Genomic DNA, 14,532 nt, shown 5'->3' with positions numbered 1-14,532 from the left:
TCTTTGTTTGGCCCATGACGAAGTTCATCACCACTTAGTATAACTTGCCCCTGAGTCACAAAACACCTCGATTTGAACTATCTACCCTGTCATTTTACTCCCTGTAGTACATTCTGTTCGATTGTCTCCATCTCATCTTCAATCTCTCGAGCCTTCTCTCAGATTAGTTTTTTCTATCTCATTCCTGCCACTGGGCTTGCTGTAGTATGAGGCACCTGCACCTGCCAGTTCGATCATCGAATACTCAGATACAGACTTCATCTAGCGAATGTTAACACAACGTTGGAGTCCGGACCAGAGTATCTCCCTCTCACTAACTTTGCTTAAGCTTGTTGGGATCGGCATAAATGAGTCCGAGCGCAGTCGTCATTAGTCTATACAGGTACATACGGACCCGGTAAACTTGTATTAGCGTCACGGTAACGTAGTATGTGATACGACAATATCTAGACTGAGATCTATGTGAGTGTTCATTAACAGTAACCATCCATATACTAGACAATTACTTTACTGACCCATTATTAGTTACATTTCTAGCTAGGTACATGGTTATTCTATTACGACACGAATTCAATAGGCTGAGATTTACATTCCCATCTATCGCCATTCGCTCGCTACCCGTTCATCTCATAATTAACCACTAAAAAGCCAACTATAGTATACACTTGGTATACTCAATCATTCGCAAGCATGAGCTCGGGAGATTCGCCGTCAGAAGACAAGAGCGCAGATACTAATCTGACAGTAATCAAACAGCTTCCTACTGACCTCCTTCTCATCGTCTTCATTCATGGGTTAGTGTAAACATTGCAAGTCGGAATGCACCCCGATTAACAACGCGTAGATTCAAGGGAACTGACACGACATTCAAGAACTTCCCCTCGAGGCTAGAGCATGTCCTGACAGAAGTCATAGAGAACCTCAAAGTGGAATGTATAGTGTTCCCCGCATACGAGGTTAGGGCATTCTCTGCATGTTGCCGCTTAGGCTGCTAACTACGAGACGTGTAGACCAAAGGACAATTGGTGCGCAATGATCACCTCAACTTTGCACGCAGATGAAGACTCCCCTTCAGAACGCCGCGGTAGAACACTTTGCTGACTGGCTAACTACTCTGACCGTACAAAGAGAAGTCGCGGGTGGTCAAGGGGGTGGAGCCGGGAAAACTAGAGTTGTACTATGTGGCCATAGGTGAGCAGGAATTCAAGCATGATGGTTGTAACATGATTGATTAAAGTCATTCAGCATGGGAGGGTTACTCGCTGCTGACGCTCTACTTGCGTTTGTGAATTCCAGACCTGATAAAAACGCTCCACTGTGGCCGAATATAATTGCGTGCATAGCATTCGACACTCCCGTGAGTTGGTTAACTGTCAACTGATGTTTTCTTACTGCCGCTAAACTTTTGAAGTACCTTGGTCTTCACCCCACTGTATTCAAGAATAGTGCAACCAAGGCTGTGGAATACGCCGGTGCAGCCCGCACTGTTGTTTCAGATGTGTTCTCATTGTTTGGCAAGAAAGGAGCATCATCAACCGTCTATGGGCAACCCCCTCTTGCAATAGCAGCGGCCCCAACTGAGGAAAGTGGTTGGGCAAAGTGGGCACCTGCAGCGTATGCTGTTGGTGGAGCGCTAGTGGCTGGCGCAGCCGCTGGGACAGCATACTACCGCCGAGACGACATTGGTTCTGGATACAGCTGGGCTACTGATCACATGAATTACGTTCGCAACCTCTGGGATGAGGAAGCTTTGCGAAAACGTATGCGAGATTTGGTTGATGTACAAGTACATCTTGGGGTCACATTCCGCTCGTACGTCCACCAGAGCGAGAATCACTGGGTGCCTTGACTTTTAGTTCATTCCAGATTTTACACCCTACTTCCACCAGCTCCACCTTCATTCTCGTCGCCGAGGACGTTCGTCATCCTTCCTCAGCGAACATCTCCTATAGCTGCGCATTTCCTTCCCGCAAGAAATCATCAGGCTGCAGATGAAGTTCAAGCGCATACCAATATGTTCAATCCAAGATTTAACGATGGCTACTACCAGTTAGGGCTCGATACGGCAAAAATCATTCGGGAAGCTGTCATGTCAGCTAGAGGGATTATTGAGAGTGACGATACTGAAGCTCAGAAGGATGTTGAAGCAGCAGCTGCAATGGAAGAGACGCTGCCTGATCAAGGGGGGAGCGACGCAAAACCGTAGCCAACAAGAGCGACAGTAATTCGTTAAGTGTCAAATATATAGCTGTAAACTATCAGTCTACCCCACAATTTCCTTCGCATTAGTGCTCGAACGTGAGCTGCATCGCATATGCGTCTTCTCCGTCGGCATCTAGAGAACACGCGATCAAATGACTAGACGACAAGGCGGTCCAGGGACTTACAGTACTTTTCCTCGATATTCTTGACGGTAAACCCAAGTGTGTCGCGATACAGACTTAGTGCTGCACGATTCGACTTGCGGACGTGGAGAGACACGAATGCCGCGCGGTAGATGCTGCTCATCGCTTCCTCTGAAATAAAAGAACATGTCAATGGTTGTTCTAGCCTGTACAAAGAGCGAATTTACGTGATTGGAGCATCAATTTTTTAGCCAGACCAAGTCGGCGGTATGATCTCATGACAGATATCGAGGTGACATGACCATGAGGAACATGATTAATTGCAGATTGGCCTTCTTGCTCATCAACTTCCTCCCTGCGATTCAATTAGAATACAGTTCAGCTGCGAAAACGTTTGACACACATTTTTGCCAGAATATAACCAACAATCCGTCCATTGTGGTCCTCCGCCACATACGAAAGCGAAGGCCAGGATAATGCGTGATATAGATCTGGTCGCGAATTTTGTCAATCTCTGATCTGAAGAAATGAGGCGAAAGAAGCGAACAGTATTTCATCGTATAGTTCTCGGGCAGGTTGTGCAGGTTGCAGTCTTGCATACCTGCAAGATCTTCGACCTGGTGAAAATGAGCAGCTTATGCGTCTTAGCAGGTTGCCAGCTTACCCTAACTGCACGAATATTCATATTGGAACTTAGAATGTGCTTGCCTCAGCTTCCCGACAGCGTAGCAGGGTAGAGCAGGTCTCGACAACCCTGCTTGTGCGAGTGCCAGTAGTTGAGTGTGACTTAGTTCAGATCGTGAGAGCTAACTAGTAACTACCCACACCTCTTTACCCAGGAACAACTCTGATTGCCTCTATATAAACACTATAAGTACCATAAAACCTACACGACAGCACTAGTGGTAAACGATACAGGCAAAAGAACAACAACAATAACTGGCGTAATGGTTATAAATATTCCGAGTTTTGAGGTTACAACAAAAAAAGGTTGCGCAATGTGTTTGGGGGAAGAACATGTGTAATGTCCATGCTTGCTATGAACTTGTGGGTCTACTTACTGCGGACACGGACGTTGGGCTATTCAGCACTCATTTAGCGAGGCTGACCGCCATTCCCAGCTGCATCACCGGTGCTATTTACATTTCCTGGGGCCCAAGGGTTTGGGACACTTGACTCAGGGACCTGCCCATTCGAAGTCGACCCGCGGCCGAAGAAAAAATGCTCAGCAGCGTGGAAGGTGTTTCGAAAGCTTCTCCTGACACTCCTGCCTCTTCCTTCAGTGTCACGGGGGTCTGTCGGAGGGCTGAGAGCAGCCTGAACAGATGCTTGTAACTCTTGGCTGTTGTGCGACGGGACGTCGTACAAGGGCTCAGTGCGCATGGGTGGCCATGGCACGAGGCGGTCGGAAGATCCGGTAGAAGGGGTAGGATAGTAGTTGTTAGTCATCTTTGCTTGTTCCATCATTAAAGTATGACGTTCGGGGTTCTGCCCGTGGCGAAAATCAAAATTCGCAGAGTGCATCACTTGGGTGATGCCCTGGGCCGAAGGCCCTGCAGCGGCATTGAATGACGCCGTTGACGTAAAACTGTGTCTTGCCAACTGATGAGGTGGTGGACCGATGTGGTCGATATTATCATGTTCTGCGCCCCGGCCATGACCTATCTCTGCAAAGTTGTAATCGGGCGTTAGAGCGCCATTACTTCTACCAGAAGATGATGATGGCTCTTGGTATGTGCGGAAAAAACCTGCTCCGTTCGATTGTGTGCCAGTACTGCGATTGGATGCAACGTCACTCTGAGGGGGGGAAGTGGAAATCTCAATGACGGGCTGGTAACCAAAGCGAGGACGTCTCATAACGGGATTGGACGGCTCCGCCGCGGGTTGCGGATTAAGAGCATATGGCGCAGGCGCCGATTGATTGTTAGCAGAGAGCACGGCTGGAGATGACGCAATGGAGACATGTCCTGGTCGCAAGGTCATATCACGCTGCATTGTAAGCTCGGGGTGCTGCGAGACAGGAGTGATGATTTCTGGGTGATGGTGCATGCGGAGGGTGGAGGAAGCTGGCTGAGGCGTATGGTGGAAGTTATATCTTCTATCGTGCATAAAATCTTCGTCAACATCACCATCCATTCCACCCTCCATATCAGCATCCATAGCACCTTCAACAAATCCTTCGTCAAAGTCGTCGTCGTACTCCGTTTCATCATCGTCAGCGTTCATATCTTCCGTGATCGTATTGAATAAGTCCGTCAAGAAGCTTCTCAGTTTAGAAACGCCGCTGCCCGAGTAGACACAAAAAGCCATCCTTTGGCTCATATTGAACTCCTAAAGGATTATCAACAACTGATTAGGCATGAGCATCTGCGCCACTGACCTGTGGAGGTTGACGACAGAACTGCTGCAGTTCGGGTTTTCTGAAAGAAGGGATACCCGTCAAGCTCAGATGAGTGAGCTTGTGGAGCTTTTGCAGTAGGAAGTGAACAGCCATGACCGATATTTGATCACAGTAGGAAAGATGAATGCGTTCTAGAGTGCTGTATCGCTCAGCAAGAGCGTATATTGCCTCGTCTGTCAGATTGCTGACGCGCACAAGACCAATTCTTCTGAGCTTGGGTAAGCTGGAGAGCTCGAAGACGGACATGTCAGTGAGAAGAACACAGTCTGTTGTATGGAATTAAATTATATTGGACTGCGAAGGAGAAGAGGACGTACTTGCAAAGTCAACGTAACGCAAGCGGGTGCAGCACCGTGCAAGTGTCTTAATCGAGCGGTCCGTGATGTTGGCTGCATGTCCGAGATGCAAATAGTGCAGATGCTTGCCGAGAACACAAATATTCTCTACAGTCCTATCCGTCAATTGGATGCATTTTGAGAGAACGAGGTTCCGAATTTTCGAGGCATGGGAAATAATCCCGTCTACAGCATCATCCGTGATAAGGGCGCAGCCGGTCAGATCGAGCATACGAAGATGGTCCAAGGGCCTTGGGATCATCAAAGGTGGAAGCCCATCATCCTGGCTCAGGGGGGCAGCTGGGAAAGGGTTATTCCGCGGGGTCACCTGAGGCTTGACTGGCGCCGGGAAGGCGGCATCGGTGAGCTCGACGCACTGGGACAACCTCATTTCACGCATATGCGTAGAGTAGGTCCATATGTCGCGGATAGAGATGTCTGTAATGCGTTTGCAATTATTCAAGTCAATCTCCAAAAGGAGGGGGCAAGACTTGGCAAGAGCTGAAACAGGACCGTCCGTGACTTGATCAACGCCACTGAGTTTGACGCGACGGAGAAGGGGACAGCTGGAAGCTAGGGCATACACGCCAGCGTCGGTAACCTGTCTACATCCTGCGAGATTGATGCCTTGTAGGCGCCTGGCGGCTGATGCCAGGCCAATGATGATTTGATCAGAAGTTTCAATGACTCCTGAGAGATCAATAGCGACCAGGTTTGGGAGGCAAGGTAGTACGCGAAGAAGGGCATCTTCGGAGATAGAGTTGCAATTCACGAGTGTCAAGCGTTCCAGGTGGTCGCACTGCGCTAAGCGGCAGAACAGGGCGTCGGTGAGGTCGGCACCGAGGAAGAGGAAGTTGAGACGGCGAATGAATCGACTATAAGTAAAAGTCTGGTCGCCTCGGCTAAGTACCCTCATCATTTTCACGAGGGTGGAAAGTCTTGTGAAGGCAGGGCGGTGCCACAGAAGCTCGACGGAGCATTCGCACCAAGAGCGCGAAACTAATAATGAATGATAGAGATCTCTGGGAGTGTGTAAGTGTTTGAGGATATGAATGAGGACCTCTGGGGGAACTTGGGACATGGGAGAGTGTGATGAATGGATTGCTCCATCTGCGGAGTGATGTAGGTGAGAAGCCCATTGAGCGGGTGATACAACAGAGGAAACTGGACCACCAAAAAACAAAGATTTGTTTATATCATCATCATCATTCTCTGAAAGAGAAGTAGTAGACTGTGACGGCGAATTCAAGCGGTAAAATACCCTTGAAGTCCTAGCGGATGGCATACCTGGGCTCGTAACTGAGGAGGCAAGTCTCAGGCAGTCCGAGCCCGGTAGCCTTTGCTGACGAGTTATATGGGAATTAATTTCTAATTTTGTATTATGACTAATTTTAGTACTTTGTATATACGCGTAAAGTCCTTGTGTTGAATGCATGCCTAAGCAGCCTGGCCTAGCCGACCAAGGACTTGTCGCTCTTTCATGATACCCAACAAGCTAGACAAATTTGTCTCTAATACCACTAACCTACAACGCCCAGCTCCCCCTGTTCCCCCCAATTCCCGTTTTTTCAAAATTGCGGGAAAATTCAATTCCCGTGATGCCCGTAGTCGCCCAAAGGATACTCCACTGCCATCCCCAAACAAATCAACCAGCTCATCTCTAATATCCAACCCTGAATTTCCCCCTTCTGGTCCAGCTCATTACGCCGCCCGTCGGGCTCTCTGGCTCACTCCTACCAAAGTCCATCGCCGCTCTCCTCCATCCTCGTCTCGTCAGAGATTAGAGCAGCTTCTTAGTGAGCCAGGTGCCGTCAATAATGAACAAGCTTGGAAGAATGGAATTGAGAAGGTCTGGAAGGGTCTTGTAAATGGTGGTCGTTTGAAACGTAGCCTTCCCCTAACTCTCGTAGTAAGTTCCGCCTCATCTCAAAATTATCTGTTACCATCTTACTTCTACTTTCTTGTGTGTCCAAGATTAAAGTCATCCATGCTGGTTGGCTCAGAGACCCTGATACTTGGCCTTCTGGCGCAGTAGCTCCAGATTCAGATCAGGATCTTGCAGCAGACCAGCCTGGACCTTCACCTCCGATTGCCATGAACCTTAACCCTCCCAATACTGCCTCTCAAGGAGTGCTAACTGAGGTCAATGAAATCAACCCTTCCGGACTTGTAATAGCTACAACCTAGGTGTAGGAGTATTGTATCTTGGAATGAATCGTTTCATGTATTACGCCCTCTTCGATCAGAACTATGTATTAAATGCATTTTTACTTCTTACCATCCAATTATTACAAGGACATGTGTGCGACGCTTTGGAGATACAAGGGAATTGCTGCCGAAACATATACTGGCAGAGAAAGTACTGATCTACGATGCCTACAACGTCCTGAGATATTCAAGTCCGCGATGGTGGTGACACCTGCCGTCTAGTCAGTTACTAGTCAAGAGTTTTCTATAAAATTCGCATACCAGGATAACGCCATCTCCCCGAACGAACAACATCTCCATTTTTCTCTTGGCCACCTACAAAGTCATAACTAATGCCTCGTTGCTCAGCATCAAGCTTGAAGACTTACTTTGACGGTTCCTTGTCCATCCATACCTCCTTCGATGGGGTCTACGATCATGATGGTCTCTTCAACATCACTCAGAATAAGGTTCATATGACCATCGTAAGCCTGTAAACCAAAATAATTCAATACGTGCGAGCTGATGAAATATACCGAGTCGACGCACATGAAGTACGCCAGTCAACTCGCGATCTCCCCTTAATTTCACGAAAACACGTTCGCTGAGGGATAATCTGATGAGGTCGAAAGGCTCCTGGATGCCCGACGATGAAGGATCCATTGAAGTGTAGGTGAGATGAGGTAAGCAGTAAATTATCTTTCGAACTCAGACAGCTTGTACATACCCAACTCCTTCTTTCACCAACAACAGTACTAGTAGTGACCCAGCCATGCCTGTACGTTGTATCATTCTATCTTGTGCAATAACTACTAATGGCAGTGTAGAAACACTATTGTGACTACTGTGATGTTTTTCTCACTCACGACTCTGCTTCAGGTGAGTTACTTTATTGCTAATAACTAGATTTCGGTTCTGAAGCATCACGTAGTGCGCAAAGCTCATAACAGCGGAAGAAATCACCTAGCAAATGTCCGAGACTACTATGCATGTGAGCGAGCATCGCGTTCGCACACTGACAGGTTATTGAGGCATGATTTCAGCGCTTGGCCATGACAAAGCACAGAGTATCATCGATCAGATCACTGCAGCGTACGAGAGCGGAGGCGGCCCTCCTCCGGGAGGGTTTGGGTTTGGCCCTCATCACCTAGGCGCACCCCCACCACCGTTTCCAGGTCCTCCCATGGGCTTCGGTGGTCCTCCCGGAGCATTCCCGCGTGGGTATCTGACCCAATTGTCCTCTTACCCCGAAACTGAATTTCTTTGCAGCTCGTCCGCCTTTCCCCCCAGGACCCTTCCCGCCCCCGGGCATGATGGGACCACCTGGTACCATACCACCTTTCCCTCCTAGTGATGGTATGCCCCCTCCCGCAGCAATGGGTCCTCCTGGCGGTTTCCCAGGCGGTAAGTCCATCTCTTCGCATCATTAAAAGTTTGGGATTAAGCAAACAAAATACTAGGTTCTCCTCCATTCCCTCCAAATGGCCCCAATGGTGGCGGACCTGGTGGCAGCATGCCACCCTTCCCGCCACATGGTAACTTTGGGCCACCGGGCGGTAGCCCACCCCCACCAAACCAAAATGATCCCAATGCGGGACCAGGCGGTATGCATCCTGACAGACTGAGAATGATGGCTGGCAGGTAATCGCCGTCTATTGGGCATCAATTCTGCGGTGGGTTGTGTGTTTCCTAGTATATTTCTACAAGGTAAAATATAACTCTCTTTCCTTCCTCCGTGTCTTATCAAATGTCTTCATTTTTGGTTGTGTCGGTTTACTCGTTGTATACCTTGATTAACATAATCATGGAGCAGAAGGTTTTGTGACACAATTTTGAGACCACATGTATCTTACCCGTGTGCTTCGTGCCGTCTACCTTCTGGTGAACAAAGCAAGAACAATTGGAGGTTCCCCAGCTCGTTCAGTAGCAGCTTACTACAGAGTTGGTCTATCTAGCTACGACTCAGGTCCTGCTCTACTGTGTCAAAATTTCTGAGTTCCATACGTTAGCGCTCGTTCTACCACTGGCGCGCCGTAAGAAATTGCCTTGCTTTCCTTTTATAGAAAAACAATTCTTGCAGTAAGACCGTCAAGTCTACAAACTGTTCTGAAATCATGGCAGTCTCAGCGTCCGACATACGCAGCGCCTTATCTTTACCAAGCTCTTCAACACCAGTTCATTCCACTACACCAGCTCCTCGAAAATCTCAAGGGCAGGTCACGAAGAAACCTGAGGGCATTTCTCGAGAGCTCTATGCACTTATTGGACCCTCCGCACCTTCTCTTGTAGCTCATTTGGCTAAACCACGCCTGAAGCAGAAGCCAAATTTCGGGTCAGGTGGAAAGGTGAAGTGGTAAGTCTCCTGTTACACTCCCTACGCGTGCCCATTAACATGGCGCATGTAGGGAATGGAGACCATTTAGGAATGCTGGACGCACCGATTCATTGCAGCTGGGACATTGGGTCAAGGCAGGTGACGATCCAGATGCAGGTGTGGGCCATCTGACCAACACTATATAAATACTAAAATTTGGACGGACAGAATACTCCTTTACAAAGTATAATGTGCAATCTCAATCATATACCTACTCACAAGAGGAATACATTCGTTTCCTCGAAGGCATGTTATTTTCTCGATATTCCTGCACCACTTACCTTCTTTACAGATAAGGATTGGACGAAGGAGGAGACTGATAATCTATTCAACGTCGTGCGAGAGTACGATACACGGTGGTATGTGGTACATGACCGCTATGAGCCTCCACCAGACGGCCCCACACGCTCTCTTGAAGTAAAGCATGACAGCCTTTGCAGTTGCACGGCACTGACTTTCACCAGGATCTCAAGGACCGATACTACAGCGTTTGCCGAAAACTCATTCGGAATAGACCTTGGGCAGGCGATGAGGCGAGTAAAGCTCAGCTTCTCAACAGTTATCAGTTTGACAAAGGTCCGTGATTACTATGATTCCGTGGCGAGGGATCTAATAGCACTTATGTTTCAGACCGCGAGAGAATGCGGAAAGACTACATCGCCAGCCTCGAAGACCGTACGCCCGAGGAAATTGCCGAGGAAGAAGCCCTGTTCATCGAATTGAAACGGTTGGAACAAAATGAACGCAAATTCAAGAAAGAGCGCGATGAACTTCTCCGGACGTTGCTTGGTATTGACTCCGGACTACCTGACATAGTCGCTGAAGAAGACGGGCTTTCTGCCCTATCTGCGGAAGGATTCAAAAAGAGAAAGAAGAATGCAAATGAGATTGATTTACCTTCCACACCGTCAAATATCATTTCTCTAGGCCCTCCGCCGCCAAAGAGGCCTCATTCAGCGAAGTCAGTAGCGTATGGTACGTCGTTCAATACGAGATGCCAAGCGCGAAGTTCATTGTCCTGCTTTAGATGCGCAACATTGCATTGTCAGGGTTGAACCTCCCGCGTCATCGACAACGAAAATCACTCATACCCCTGTGCACCTTCGCTCGTTCAAGCTTCCCGCACCGAAGGCAGCGCTATTACCCAAGGTTACCCAGACTCTTACTGAGCTGGGCATCAACCATACACGCTTGGTCATGCCTACCCGTGAAAACTGTGCACGACTAGAGTCGCTCATCGAAGCGACTACTGCTTTGATTGACACGAAGAAGGTCGTAGATCGTGTAGAACAAGATATTCGAGTGTTGCGAATAAGACTTGGGAGGGCAAGTGAAGGCGCAGAGGAAGATGGCAAGGAAGGAACACCGATGGAAGTTGACGGAGGCGCGGGTGCGGGAGCGGACATTGATGCTGATGCTGACGCCGATGCCGATGCCGAGGGTGAGATTGATGGTAGAGCACAAAGTATACTGAGCATACGAAGCGGTCGAGGGCGCAAACAGGTTCGTTGCTTTTCTCAAATATCATCGAGGCCTATCTAAATCTCGGGCTCAGTCACGCCGATCGATGTCAGTGTCGTCCATCGGCACTTCAGCATCCACGCGAGTTGGTAAGAGACAAAAGCGTAGCTGACGATGTGCACATGCTATGTCGTTACATGATAAAAAACCAATTCGTGTTTGCTTGTAGAGAGAAAAATAAATTTGATATAAACCCTCCGAATCTCATTCCATAGATCGAGCACCATCAGAAGCGCCGTATTTTCACGTCTGTGTGAACCGCAACACGAAATTGACGATGATAGCAACTGTGGGGGAATCAGGTTATATCAAAACTCGTGGAATTAAAACTAGACTGACTGAGGAGTGCGGAGCATAGAATGGTCTGGTTTTAAATCGTTTAGCTAGACGATACAAAGGTTGGCCGAGAACTTACGGGTCCAAGTCGGTCGTCGTAAGGTCCGCGCCCTCCCTTGCGGATAGAAGCAGCCCTCCAATGATATATATACAGCGCATATATCATGACTGCCATGGCTTCAACCAGGCAATGAAAATCGTGCAACCGAAATGTTTAGTACAATATGTGTACTCACCAACGACAGAGAACATTGCTGCACTAATCCTCCCAACCTATGTCGGTCAAACGGTTAGAACAAGCCCGATAACAGAAAGCAGCTAGGTAATGCACCTTGTCACCGAAGTTCAGCAGCCCCACCGCAAGACCACCAAGGACAACCGTGAAGTGGAGCCATGATAAGAAGGTGCGCTCGTTAGCGAATGAGACCTTTGGTTCTACGCGCACCGGGAGTGCGATGCGCTTTGAAGCTGTGCGCTGAAGTAGAGGCTGGGTCGACATCAAGCTGGTTGAGTGGTTGGGATGAGTCGATGGGTGAAATCAAAATCCTTACATAGGCTGTACGAAGGGGGTTGAAAACTTTGTTACCATAATGGGAAGCGTAATCTCATCGTAAGCATCGTGGACTCGCTTAGCGATGAAGTAGTACTACTACCGTGACATATACCGTTGAGCGCTGGGGCCCGGGGTATCACTCATGCTTTTTCTGCCGGACTCTTGTGGACGTTTTCCGGTAGGGGCGACTACCTTCAAACTTCCCGTATCCACGAAAGTGCTGGGCACTGCGAAGATACGCAGTCACAGTGACGGCGGACCTTCCGTGAAACCTGCTTTACAACTCGATGAAGTCGTATTCACTGCCTATTATCCTGCGGACATAAAGGGCAGAAATATTAAGAAAGGCCTGGACTGGCTTCTTCGGTTAGTATCGGAGTTACGCTGCCAGCGAGTCAAGCTCACGTTTCTAGTCCGCTGCAAGCATCTCTACATGGGTATGCACATTATTCAGGCAGGTCTTATGGCTTACATTGTATACGATAATGTGATTGAACGCCTTTCCAGGGATTTCCACCTGGTTTTTATGGCCTATCGTGTATCTTTACGGTCGCCTGTTGAAAGTGCGCATGTTAGTAACAGAGCTAAATACCATGGCTAACCCAGGCCGCGCTATTAGATCCCAGTCTATCCAAATGCACCTCTTTTGAGGCAGTGCCACACTGCATCTCCAGAGCATACTCAGGCTAGATCTGAAACTTGCCCTTCAAGTTGGCCACTTGTAATATTCTCACATGGTCTGGGCGGTAGTCGAACAGCTTACAGGTATTTCTGTATCTTCTGTATTGCGAAATTAAGATAATTACTGTGTTGCAGTCAAGTGTGCACTCGTCTTGCATCTTCGGGACGAGTGGTTCTAGCCATCCAGCACCGTGATGGCTCGGGTCACGCATTCATTTCATCGACTACCGGACCTGGACTCTACGTCAAAGAAGAGGACCTGATGTATGCATTTTGATTTTAATTCTTTCCTTGAGACAGTTAGAACTGAGCAATTTCCCCAAAGGTGGACTTCGAATGAGGAAAAACCGATGATTAATTTTCGACAGCAACAGCTGACTTTTAGGCGATATGAGATACACCTTGCATTCCGTAGTTTCAAACAATTGATTCAAGATGGATACAAAGGTTCCAGCCATGGCTTACGGTCCACAGACAAGGAATTTGTCGACTGGTCTTCGTGGTTAAGCGAAGTCGATACCAAGGCAGTCGAATGCGAAAAAGACGTCCTCCTTGCTGGACATTCATTCGGTGGTGCTACTGTTGCAAGTAAGGCATATTTACAAAATGTGCAGCGACTTATACCAGTTGTGCAGTTCACAATCCTTTCTACAGATCCTCCTGCTGGCGTCTCCGCACCCATTCCTGTTCATAAAGCCTTGATCTTGGATCCTTGGCTAGAACCGATCCCTTCCCCTGGCCCACACCCACCTCAAGGACCAGGAAATGTTTTGCCTCAGTTGCTTGTCATTAACTCTGAAAGGTTCAGCCTATGGAAGGATCATTTTGCGCGATTGATCGGCGTGGTGCAAGCTTGGGAGCCTGAGAAACGGAGAATACTGACTATCTGTGAGTTTATTCGCATTCGATTTACATCAACCATGCAGGAGTTTATATAACTTGCGCTTGTTACAGTACGCTCACAGCATGAATCATTCTCGGATTTCTCTCTCCTTCCGCTTGTGTCTCGGAGACCTGCACGCATAGTGATGGACAGGATTGTAGAATTATCAGAGGCATTCATAGATGGTAACGTAGACAAGTTTATAAACGAAATTGCGACCAGGAAGATGGAAATCTGTATAGTTGGGAAAAAGCCAGACGGTTCACCACAACGACAGCTTGTGGGTGAGGTCGGGGAGCTCATAGCCCACTGAATTAGATACGTTACCTAGCTAGCGCCCACAGATAATCAAATTGCAAATTAACTATTTACAAAAAGTTGGAGTCACTGATCTGTCATACTGGTCACCAGTCTAAGATAGTCCCACGAGTCCGTGTGTCCCAAGAGTCCGCGCATTTACTCTAGCACACGCAATTCTGCACGGAATCCTTATCCATGAAAGATCTAGATTGCCCCAAACATAATACACACTGCTACATATTTGTTTTGAAGAAAATAGAAGTAGATCTCGTTCCATGGGCAACTTATCGGTGCTGGAGGCTAGTTTTGTGTATATAAGGCTCACTCTAAAGGTCAGATCACCACATAAAATTCTGGAATATGGTACAATGCTTATATATACACGATGAGAGAATACTAAAACGAATTTCTCCGGGGCGACATGCTTGTCAGGATCATCTGCAACAAAAGAAATATGCCCCAGACGTGAAAGCGCTACTGTAAATCGAAACTCCGCAATATTAAGTACACAGCGCACGAACTCACAACACACTGTACAAACGGGCGGAGTGTGAAAAGGCATTGCGGCAGACGTGTGACATGGTGTGACAAAGTGCGCGAACTCTGAAAATGCACT

At 48.0% G+C, this 14,532-nt stretch overlaps 9 protein-coding genes across 9 annotated transcripts; 5 read left to right on the top strand and 4 right to left on the bottom strand.

The window, feature by feature from the left end:
* The first annotated feature begins 564 nt into the window (after window positions 1–564).
* Window positions 565–2,516, top strand: F5147DRAFT_388040 (uncharacterized protein). Its single transcript, XM_041429547.1, has 7 exons — window positions 565–794; window positions 845–956; window positions 1,011–1,025; window positions 1,076–1,191; window positions 1,246–1,357; window positions 1,412–1,812; window positions 1,867–2,516. Exons 1-7 carry the CDS (start codon window positions 691–693, stop codon window positions 2,204–2,206), a joined length of 1,200 nt encoding a protein of 399 aa, XP_041297403.1. The 5' UTR covers window positions 565–690; the 3' UTR covers window positions 2,207–2,516.
* F5147DRAFT_388036 (silencing group B protein) lies at window positions 2,246–3,235 on the bottom strand. Its single transcript, XM_041429546.1, has 6 exons — window positions 3,010–3,235; window positions 2,893–2,962; window positions 2,749–2,836; window positions 2,573–2,700; window positions 2,388–2,516; window positions 2,246–2,335 (listed from the first exon to the last, which is right to left on the bottom strand). The coding sequence occupies exons 1-6, from the start codon at window positions 3,028–3,030 to the stop codon at window positions 2,286–2,288; spliced, it is 486 nt and encodes a 161-aa protein (XP_041297402.1). The 5' UTR covers window positions 3,031–3,235; the 3' UTR covers window positions 2,246–2,285.
* A 205-nt stretch (window positions 3,236–3,440) lies between these two features.
* F5147DRAFT_769413 (uncharacterized protein) lies at window positions 3,441–6,162 on the bottom strand (the record flags this gene model as incomplete). Its single annotated transcript, XM_041441043.1, has 3 exons — window positions 3,441–4,676; window positions 4,726–5,012; window positions 5,064–6,162. 3 exons carry the CDS (start codon window positions 6,160–6,162, stop codon window positions 3,441–3,443), a joined length of 2,622 nt encoding a protein of 873 aa, XP_041297401.1.
* A 349-nt stretch (window positions 6,163–6,511) lies between these two features.
* On the top strand, window positions 6,512–7,326 carry F5147DRAFT_675708 (uncharacterized protein). The gene is made up of 2 exons (XM_041435943.1): window positions 6,512–6,990; window positions 7,056–7,326. Exons 1-2 carry the CDS (start codon window positions 6,562–6,564, stop codon window positions 7,266–7,268), a joined length of 642 nt encoding a protein of 213 aa, XP_041297400.1. The 5' UTR covers window positions 6,512–6,561; the 3' UTR covers window positions 7,269–7,326.
* F5147DRAFT_675706 (like-Sm ribonucleoprotein) lies at window positions 7,327–7,949 on the bottom strand. Its single transcript, XM_041435942.1, has 4 exons — window positions 7,818–7,949; window positions 7,658–7,759; window positions 7,551–7,604; window positions 7,327–7,500 (listed from the first exon to the last, which is right to left on the bottom strand). Exons 1-4 carry the CDS (start codon window positions 7,929–7,931, stop codon window positions 7,477–7,479), a joined length of 294 nt encoding a protein of 97 aa, XP_041297399.1. The 5' UTR covers window positions 7,932–7,949; the 3' UTR covers window positions 7,327–7,476.
* Window positions 7,944–9,314, top strand: F5147DRAFT_675705 (zf-U1-domain-containing protein). Its single transcript, XM_041435941.1, has 6 exons — window positions 7,944–8,046; window positions 8,096–8,147; window positions 8,200–8,259; window positions 8,312–8,485; window positions 8,538–8,672; window positions 8,729–9,314. The coding sequence occupies exons 1-6, from the start codon at window positions 8,041–8,043 to the stop codon at window positions 8,911–8,913; spliced, it is 612 nt and encodes a 203-aa protein (XP_041297398.1). The 5' UTR covers window positions 7,944–8,040; the 3' UTR covers window positions 8,914–9,314.
* Window positions 9,315–9,347: 33 nt separating this feature from the next.
* F5147DRAFT_387921 (uncharacterized protein) lies at window positions 9,348–11,454 on the top strand. The gene is made up of 8 exons (XM_041429545.1): window positions 9,348–9,621; window positions 9,674–9,759; window positions 9,811–9,888; window positions 9,935–10,059; window positions 10,107–10,218; window positions 10,273–10,617; window positions 10,670–11,145; window positions 11,198–11,454. The coding sequence occupies exons 1-8, from the start codon at window positions 9,383–9,385 to the stop codon at window positions 11,273–11,275; spliced, it is 1,539 nt and encodes a 512-aa protein (XP_041297397.1). The 5' UTR covers window positions 9,348–9,382; the 3' UTR covers window positions 11,276–11,454.
* F5147DRAFT_769409 (uncharacterized protein) lies at window positions 11,407–11,998 on the bottom strand (the record flags this gene model as incomplete). The annotated part of the gene is made up of 5 exons (XM_041441042.1): window positions 11,407–11,450; window positions 11,503–11,527; window positions 11,579–11,676; window positions 11,736–11,772; window positions 11,831–11,998. The coding sequence occupies 5 exons, from the start codon at window positions 11,996–11,998 to the stop codon at window positions 11,407–11,409; spliced, it is 372 nt and encodes a 123-aa protein (XP_041297396.1).
* A 128-nt stretch (window positions 11,999–12,126) lies between these two features.
* F5147DRAFT_675693 (platelet-activating factor acetylhydrolase) lies at window positions 12,127–13,993 on the top strand. The gene is made up of 8 exons (XM_041435940.1): window positions 12,127–12,418; window positions 12,466–12,506; window positions 12,560–12,615; window positions 12,672–12,817; window positions 12,869–12,997; window positions 13,059–13,317; window positions 13,369–13,621; window positions 13,688–13,993. The coding sequence occupies exons 1-8, from the start codon at window positions 12,195–12,197 to the stop codon at window positions 13,927–13,929; spliced, it is 1,350 nt and encodes a 449-aa protein (XP_041297395.1). The 5' UTR covers window positions 12,127–12,194; the 3' UTR covers window positions 13,930–13,993.
* The last annotated feature ends 539 nt before the right edge of the window (window positions 13,994–14,532 follow it).

This window comes from Suillus discolor (assembly GCF_016758755.1).
Source record: "Suillus discolor strain FC423 chromosome Unknown F5147scaffold_7, whole genome shotgun sequence".
NCBI classification, from domain to species: Eukaryota; Fungi; Basidiomycota; class Agaricomycetes; order Boletales; family Suillaceae; genus Suillus; species Suillus discolor.
This window is presented reverse-complemented; position numbering and strand designations above follow the sequence as displayed.

What these genes read in the sequence shown, in the direction of transcription:
- F5147DRAFT_388040 (XM_041429547.1), top strand. Translation starts at nt 691, where the DNA reads ATGAGCTCGGGAGATTCGCCGTCAGAAGACAAGAGCGCAGATACTAAT. An exon ending in GCATAGCATTCGACACTCCC is followed by an intron (nt 1,358 to 1,411) that starts GTGAGTTGGTTA and finishes AAACTTTTGAAG; the next exon opens with TACCTTGGTCTTCACCCCAC. An exon ending in CTTGGGGTCACATTCCGCTC is followed by an intron (nt 1,813 to 1,866) that starts GTACGTCCACCA and finishes AGTTCATTCCAG; the next exon opens with ATTTTACACCCTACTTCCAC.
- F5147DRAFT_388036 (XM_041429546.1), bottom strand. Translation starts at nt 3,030, where the DNA reads ATGAATATTCGTGCAGTTAGG. An exon ending in TGAATATTCGTGCAGTTAGG is followed by an intron (nt 2,963 to 3,009) that starts GTAAGCTGGCAA and finishes CATTTTCACCAG; the next exon opens with GTCGAAGATCTTGCAGGTAT. An exon ending in AAAATTGATGCTCCAATCAC is followed by an intron (nt 2,517 to 2,572) that starts GTAAATTCGCTC and finishes CTTTTATTTCAG; the next exon opens with AGGAAGCGATGAGCAGCATC.
- F5147DRAFT_675708 (XM_041435943.1), top strand. Translation starts at nt 6,562, where the DNA reads ATGATACCCAACAAGCTAGACAAATTTGTCTCTAATACCACTAACCTA. An exon ending in GCCTTCCCCTAACTCTCGTA is followed by an intron (nt 6,991 to 7,055) that starts GTAAGTTCCGCC and finishes TGTGTGTCCAAG; the next exon opens with ATTAAAGTCATCCATGCTGG.
- F5147DRAFT_675706 (XM_041435942.1), bottom strand. Translation starts at nt 7,931, where the DNA reads ATGGATCCTTCATCGTCGGGCATCCAGGAGCCTTTCGACCTCATCAGA. An exon ending in AGTTGACTGGCGTACTTCAT is followed by an intron (nt 7,760 to 7,817) that starts GTGCGTCGACTC and finishes TTTGGTTTACAG; the next exon opens with GCTTACGATGGTCATATGAA. An exon ending in GGGGAGATGGCGTTATCCTG is followed by an intron (nt 7,501 to 7,550) that starts GTATGCGAATTT and finishes ACTAGACGGCAG; the next exon opens with GTGTCACCACCATCGCGGAC.
- F5147DRAFT_675705 (XM_041435941.1), top strand. An exon ending in CACTCACGACTCTGCTTCAG is followed by an intron (nt 8,148 to 8,199) that starts GTGAGTTACTTT and finishes AGCATCACGTAG; the next exon opens with TGCGCAAAGCTCATAACAGC. An exon ending in TCCTCCCGGAGCATTCCCGC is followed by an intron (nt 8,486 to 8,537) that starts GTGGGTATCTGA and finishes ATTTCTTTGCAG; the next exon opens with CTCGTCCGCCTTTCCCCCCA.
- F5147DRAFT_387921 (XM_041429545.1), top strand. Translation starts at nt 9,383, where the DNA reads ATGGCAGTCTCAGCGTCCGACATACGCAGCGCCTTATCTTTACCAAGC. An exon ending in ATACATTCGTTTCCTCGAAG is followed by an intron (nt 9,889 to 9,934) that starts GCATGTTATTTT and finishes CCTTCTTTACAG; the next exon opens with ATAAGGATTGGACGAAGGAG. An exon ending in GCCCCACACGCTCTCTTGAA is followed by an intron (nt 10,060 to 10,106) that starts GTAAAGCATGAC and finishes GACTTTCACCAG; the next exon opens with GATCTCAAGGACCGATACTA.
- F5147DRAFT_675693 (XM_041435940.1), top strand. Translation starts at nt 12,195, where the DNA reads ATGCTTTTTCTGCCGGACTCTTGTGGACGTTTTCCGGTAGGGGCGACT. An exon ending in GTCAAAGAAGAGGACCTGAT is followed by an intron (nt 12,998 to 13,058) that starts GTATGCATTTTG and finishes ATTTCCCCAAAG; the next exon opens with GTGGACTTCGAATGAGGAAA. An exon ending in ACGGAGAATACTGACTATCT is followed by an intron (nt 13,622 to 13,687) that starts GTGAGTTTATTC and finishes CGCTTGTTACAG; the next exon opens with TACGCTCACAGCATGAATCA.